Source organism: Staurois parvus, unplaced genomic scaffold (genome assembly GCF_062004578.1).
Source record: "Staurois parvus isolate SC_StPar_1 unplaced genomic scaffold, SC_StPar_1.0 ptg000470l, whole genome shotgun sequence".
NCBI classification, from domain to species: Eukaryota; Metazoa; Chordata; class Amphibia; order Anura; family Ranidae; genus Staurois; species Staurois parvus.
Genome location: NW_028318266.1, coordinates 3,452,517 through 3,459,914, shown reverse-complemented (window position 1 = coordinate 3,459,914; position 7,398 = coordinate 3,452,517). Strand labels below are relative to the sequence as shown.

General features: G+C 41.4%; 1 protein-coding gene across 1 annotated transcript; it reads right to left on the bottom strand.

The window, feature by feature from the left end:
- Window positions 1-410: 410 nt before the first annotated feature.
- LOC149452566 (olfactory receptor 11L1-like) lies at window positions 411-1,529 on the bottom strand. The gene has a single exon (XM_089689210.1). The coding sequence runs from the start codon at window positions 1,527-1,529 to the stop codon at window positions 597-599; it is 933 nt and encodes a 310-aa protein (XP_089545336.1). The 3' UTR covers window positions 411-596.
- Window positions 1,530-7,398: the final 5,869 nt, after the last annotated feature.

Genomic DNA, 7,398 nt, shown 5'->3' with positions numbered 1-7,398 from the left:
TGTTCCCCTCCAGCTACTATGCTGCTCCAGCGCCAAGCTGACCTCTCCATACCGAAAATAGATGACGGCTTTTCACCCTGGATACCACTTTACTGTTTAACCACGGTGTTCATGCTTACTATTACCTTACCTATGTGAGTGTTCCTGCATATATACTTTAATAAAGAGACATATTGCACATATCTCTCCTTCTATACTTTTACACAAATCAATTAGTATAAACTTATTTGGATTTATTGATTGCCAAAAACATGTAGCAGAATACATTTTGGCCCACATTTATGAAGAGATTAGATGCTTTGATATTTTTTATGGGATATATTTTAAAGCAGAAAACATTGCTTTCTTTTTAATATGTTCAGTCTTTTTTGTTTTACAATAATAGTGATTAAATACCACCAAAAGAACACTCTATGTGAAAAAATTTAATTTGGGAACAGTGTTAAATAACCAAGCAATTACCAGTTAAACTAGCACAGTGCCAAATAGCAAAACATGGCCTGGTCATCAAGGGGGCAAACCTTCCGGAGGTCAAGTGATTAAAGACGGCCCTGACTGTACAGAACAGTTTTCTAGGAAGTCCCATCCATTATATCCTAAGATACAATTCTACAAAACATTTGATACTTTTTTCTAAAGGCATTTTTTATATCTTTGTTTCTCAAGCTATATATAATAGGATTCATTAATGGAGTCCCCACAGTGTACAGCAAAGATAAGAGTTTGCTTGTTTTGAGGGAATACCCTTTGATTGGGAAGCCATACATAGAGATCAAGGTAACATAGTAGATAGACACAACAGTGAGGTGGGAGCTGCAGGTAGAGAAGGCTTTCTGCCTCCCAGTATCGGATGGAATCTTTAGAATGATCTTGATAATATTTATGTAAGAGAAGGTGATAACAATAAAAGGAACAACAAGCACAGGAAAACTAAGCAGGGTAACCTGCAATTGAACTAACGAGGTGTCAGAACATGATAATTCTATCAAAGGCGAATAATCACAGAAGAAATGGTCAATAATATTAGTGCCACAAAACTGAAGTAATCCTAGAGACAGAGCATTGATAATTGATATAGAAATACTCAACATCCAAGACGTCACAATAAGTTTCTTGCAAAATATGTTATTCATGATTGAAATATAATTTAAGGGGCTACAGATGGCCAAGTAGCGATCGTAGGACATGACTGTGAGAAGAAGACACTCTAAACATTCTGAAAAGGCGAAGAAGTAGAACTGAGTGATGCAGCCAACAAAAGATATATTAGTCCTCACGTTGACTACCACATGAAGCATGTTGGGCACAATATCTGTGCTCAGTATGAGGTCTGATAAAGAGAGCAGAGTGAGGAAGAAATACATGGGAGTCTGGAGGTTCTTGGTGTTGACCACCAGTGTGATGATCAAAAGATTTCCACATATGGTCATAATGTAAATCAAAAGGATAAAAGTGAAGAGATAATCTTGTAAACCATGGAGCTCTTGAAATCCCAGAAGAATAAACCCCATTGACAAAGATGTGTTCATATTTAGGGGCAAGAATTACTGCATGGTAAGGGTAAAAAAAAAATGTTTTAAAAATGTTTACATGTCCACAATCAAGCAAACAAGAGCAATGTAAAAATTCCCACCCCCCTTTCATCCCTACACTTCCTCACTCCTCACTTAAATATATCAACATGGAGAAGCCTCGGTATAACCCATATCCAAGACCTCTACACAAAACACACACTAGACCCATTCTCCGTCCTCCAAAATAAATTTCATCTTCCCGACAAAGAACAATATACCTATATACGAATAACCCACTCTCTTCGCAAAACACAAATACCACTTGAAATAGAAATTCCTGCAACTGCACGACAATTCTTCCAAAAGACACAATACCCGAAGAAAGGAATTTCGACTTTCTATTCACTCATAACCGAAATACAATTCACTACTTACAACTCTTCCTTACTCAATTGGGAAAAGAATCTCTCCCAACCAATCACTCTAAAAACTTGGGAAAAAACATTCACTATCACCTTTAAAGCTTCTAAATGTAGCTCCCATTGGGAGACATACCTAAAAATCCTGCACCAATGGTATCTGACACCAATTAAGTTATCCCAATTTTATCCCCAACATTCACAACTCTGCTGGAGACACTGTGGAGAACAGGGATCTCTCCTTCACATACTTTGGGATTGTAAATCCCTTAAATCTTATTGGAACAAGGTTTTCCAGATCATCTCATCACTCACAGGAACTTCAATTACTCCAAATCCTGCCCTAGCTCTTCTCCACGTCGGAATAGACATATTCCCTGTAAATGTACGCACTATTATCATCCACATTCTAGCAGCCGCAAAAATTAACATCACCAAATTATGGAGATCCACCTCAACCCCTTTATTATCCCGCCTCATTTCCGATCTCAACCTCCAATGCGAGATGGAAAAAAGAACCGCACTCTATAATTCCTCCTACCATAAATTTAAAACCCATTGGTCACGATGGTTAAATAACCCCAGTTGCTCAATAAAATGACTACTATTCGAAAGGAATACAATACTATCTGCCCACACTGAATTGGTGCTTACCCTCCCTCCCCCCCACTTCCTTCCCTGTCCCTCCACTATCCTCATGTTCTCCCCACTCTTATGCCCCACTTGTCTCCTAGAATGGTTCACAACCTACGGAGCATACCTCTCATGTAACTGAACCACAGAAATACAAGTTCCCCGGCCACTTGGTGGGGTTCCTTCACTTCCCTTTGTCTTTATTTCTCATATAATGTTCTTCTCGATGTGAACCAAAATGTTCGAATATCTAATATTACTTATGTATGTTTAAACCTTAATAAAAATTATTTGAATATAAAAATGTTCACATGGATTTTTTGTGATAGTATACATAGCGAATGAAGGCAATATTGTTCATGCATTCTAAAATAGGCAGAAAGTGAATAGAATTTTACAAAATTTAAAAATATTAAAGTTTTATAGGCTTAAGCTGGCCATACATGAGAAAAGCCCCTCATTCCCCCCATCCACATTTAACAGCAGGGATGGACAAATCTTCCCTGCAGGTTGTTGTGTTCTTAAAGCCGACATTCGTGGCTATTAAAATATCCCGATAGTGACAGTATCTGATTGGCTGCGGTCACTGTTCAGATGAATTTTTTTCTGACCAAATTCTTCAATTTATTAAGTTGGCCACAGCTGAATCAAATCTTGTCTAGCAGTGCCGTATTTATAAGGGAGAAAAAGGGAAACTGCCAGGGCTTCCTGACAGAAGGGGCCACCCCCCATACAAAAATAACATAAAACAATATAGAAAATACAAAATAATTAAAACAAATAAATAATAAGAATAAAATAATATTGTGATCTCAGAATGACGTTGTGTCATGCATTTTGAAAATGTGTGACGGTTAATGTATTCAAAACCAACTCTGTGTATGAGATCCCCCCAACTCTGAACTGCCCCAGGCCCCCCAAGGTCTAAATCTAGCCTTATTGGCCGGCTCAGCAGGCACCAACAAAAATTCAAACCATTAATGAGTAGGCTGGTTGTACTGAAGTCGATCCATCAATCGACGTCAATACAACCAGCCTGTGGTACTTTTTTTTTCATACAATCACCGCCAGCAAAATAAAATAATTTTCGTTATTAGAGTAGGGCAAGGCTAGAACCCCTGTCAGATGCTTTTTTCTAGAAAAATGTGTGGACCAATGGAAGTAGCACCAGACCATGGGATAAAAGAGTCCAAGTGCATTTATTACACTAAAAAACAACCAATGCATTTTAGGGGTCAAAAACCTTCAATTCAAGAACCTTAAATGAACCTTCAAAAACCTTCAATTCAAGAACCTTAAATGAACCTTCAAAAACCTTCAAATTCAAGAACCTTAAATGAACCCAAAAATAGTGTTTTCTGTATAAATCTGTGTAGGGAAGCTATCTGCTGGATCAGGATAGTTACTGCCCAGCAGTATCTGCATAAGCAGTCAAGGTAAGAGTCTTTTAAAGTTTGGGCAATGGATATTAAAAGGCGGAAATGCATTCCATTGATGGTGCCCAAGCCATTATCACCTTCCCCTGTGCTTCCCTGTGCTATTGAGGGCTTTTGCTTTTCATTTGTGGCATCAGCAACTACATATATGTCTTTGATTTGCACTATATCTCCTCTGTCTTTCTGATGAAGCTGAGCATGAAATGCATTGAAGTTAGCAACTTCTTCATAAATCAATGTCTACAATCTTCAGATATAATATTTTGAACTAAGGGTGGTCATTGTGCAACCTAGATTTCAAATTTTTTTAGATTGTGAAAGGAGGTCTCAGTGACCAATAGGAAGACTCAAGGCCAGGGGCGGACTGACCATTTGGAAACTCGGGCACTGCCCGAGGGCCCGGGGTCAGTAGGAGGCCCCATAAGATGCCCCTGGTACCATTTTCATAGGCTTTTTTGAGTTTGGGCAAGGACACAGGGGTCCCATGATCCCCTATTGCCCGGGGGCCCCATGAGTTGTCAGTCCGCCCCTGATACATACACATTTATCTCCTAGTGAACAATTTAATTTTTTTTAATGATAGCCAAATAGCATCTCCAGGAGTTTCTTATTTCAATTACAAGAGTTTTGTAGAACACAACTTTTCATTACAAATGAACATCAATAAATTCTGTTAAATATTGTGTTTGTTAGAAGTAGTGTATTTTACTAACATATCATGATTCACTGAACACACACTTACCCTATCACCTAAAGAAAGGACAATGCAGGGGAGCTGCAACTCAAGAAGGTTCAATCTAAAATATGTATATCGGAAAAATACAAAGTAGATCAACTAAAAATATATATATACATTTTCAATAAAATCAGTTTAAAAAATGTTATGAAGAATAAAATGTTATATATGAATTTTGTATAATGATTTGAAATTTTTGGATCAAAAAAGATATAGATTAATAAATGCTCTATTTAGCTCTTTGTCTGTAGTATTATCTATAAGTATAGTCACATTCTACTGATACAATGATGTGCCATTATTTATATATAGAAGAAGCATCGCACACTACCGCCTGGGATACTTACAAGTCTATAGAGATTACTTGTAATTCTTGTGTTTACTTACAATTACTGTAAAAAAATAAACTAAAAAAAATACAGTAAATGATAATGTAATATAAAGCAGTCATATCCTTCTTAATATAAGCATCAAAACATGGCTGATTTATAAATGTTTTATAAATACATTGTTTAGCAAGTTTAATTCATACAGATGAATATATAAAATGCATGTTTACAATTTAAGGAAACAAAGAAATTCCCCTATTTGGATAAAAAATATACTGTGTACTGTATATAAACGATAACAATAAACTTTTCTTACTTGATTCCTTTTGGTTTGGTACTTCTGGCATTGAAAGTTTTTTTCACATGCAATAAAGTGAGAATTAGAGATGAGCGAATTATTCAAAAATTCGGTTCGGCTGATTCGCCGAATTCGCCGAATAAATTCGCTTTGAGCCGAATATATTCGCTGCGAATTTAACTTATAAAAAGGGTGTTTCTAGGCTTCAGAGAGCCTTTATATTAGTGCAGAACACTGTACCTTTAATTTAAATGCCCTTGGAGTCTGCTGGGGAAGAGAAATAATACTGTCAGTCAGTATGACATGCAGATGAGTGCCGTCGATCTTAGAATCACCGCACACTTCACTCATTTGGGCAGTCACGGGGCCAAAACCAGAGTGTGGAGCCACAGTGTGGCGGTGGAGGCAGCAGCAATGGGAGGCCATACAGCACCCTATGACAAAATGGAACCCACCAGCAGTGTGAGGAGACCTGAAAGTGGCACATGGCAGAGTGTGGCGATGGAGACAGCAGCAATGGGAGGCCATACAGGGACCCATGACACACTCTGGACCTGGCAGCAGCATGAGGAGGCGGTACAGGGGCCCATGACAGATTAGGGGCCTGGCAGCAGCTATGGGAGGCCCGTAATCTGCCAGCACCCTATGTCAAAAAATTCAACACACCAGCAGTGTGAGGAGACCTGAAAGTGGCACATGGCAGAGTGTGGCGATGGAGACAGCAGCAATGGGAGGCCGTACAGGGACCCATGACAGACTCTGGACTTGGCAGCAGCATGAGGAGGCGGTATATAGGGGACCATGGCAGATTAGGGGCCTGGCAGCAGCTATGGGAGGCCCGTAATCTGCCAGCACCCTATGTCAAAAAATTGAACACACCAGCAGTGTGTGAGGAGACCTGAAAGTGGCACATGGCAGAGTGTGGCGATGGAGACAGCAGCAATGGGAGGCCGTACAGGGACCCATGACAGACTCTGGACTTGGCAGCAGCATGAGAAGGCGGTATATAGGGGCCTATGGCAGATTAGGGGCCTGGCAGCAGCTATAGGAGGCCCGTAATCTGCCAGCACCCTATGTCAAAAAATTGAACACACCAGCAGTGTGTGAGGAGACCTGAAAGTGGCACATGGCAGAGTGTGGCGATGGAGACAGCAGCAATGGGAGGCCGTACAGGGACCCATGACAGACTCTGGACTTGGCAGCAGCATGAGGAGGCGGTATATAGGGGCCTATGGCAGATTAGGGGCCTGGCAGCAGCTATAGGAGGCCCGTAATCTGCCAGCACCCTATGTCAAATAATTGAACACACCAGCAGTGTGTGAGGAGACCTGAAAGTGGCACATGGCAGAGTGTGGCGATGGAGACAGCAGCAATGGGAGGCCGTACAGGGACCCATGACAGACTCTGGACTTGGCAGCAGCATGAGGAGGCGGTATATAGGGGCCTATGGCAGATTAGGGGCCTGGCAGCAGCTATAGGAGGCCCGTAATCTGCCAGCACCCTATGTCAAAAAATTGAACACACCAGCAGTGTGTGAGGAGACCTGAAAGTGGCACATGGCAGAGTGTGGCGATGGAGACAGCAGCAATGGGAGGCCGTACAGGGACCCATGACAGACTCTTGACTTGGCAGCAGCATGAGGAGGTGGTATAGGGGCCCATGGCAGATTAGGGGCCTGGCAGCAGCTATGGGAGGCCCGTAATCTGCCAGCACCCTATGTCAAAAAATTCAACACACCAGCAGTGTGAGGAGACCTGAAAGTGGCACATGGCATGAGACACTGTGGACCTGGCAGCAGCATGAGGAGGCGGTACAGGGGCCCATGGCAGATTAGGGGCCTGGCAGCAGCTATAGGAGGCCCGTAATCTGCCAGCACCCTATGTCAAAAAATTGAACACACCAGCAGTGTGTGAGGAGACCTGAAAGTGGCACATGGCAGAGTGTGGCGATGGAGACAGCAGCAATGGGAGGCCGTACAGGGACCCATGACAGACTCTGGACTTGGCAGCAGCATGAGGAGGCGGTATAGGGGC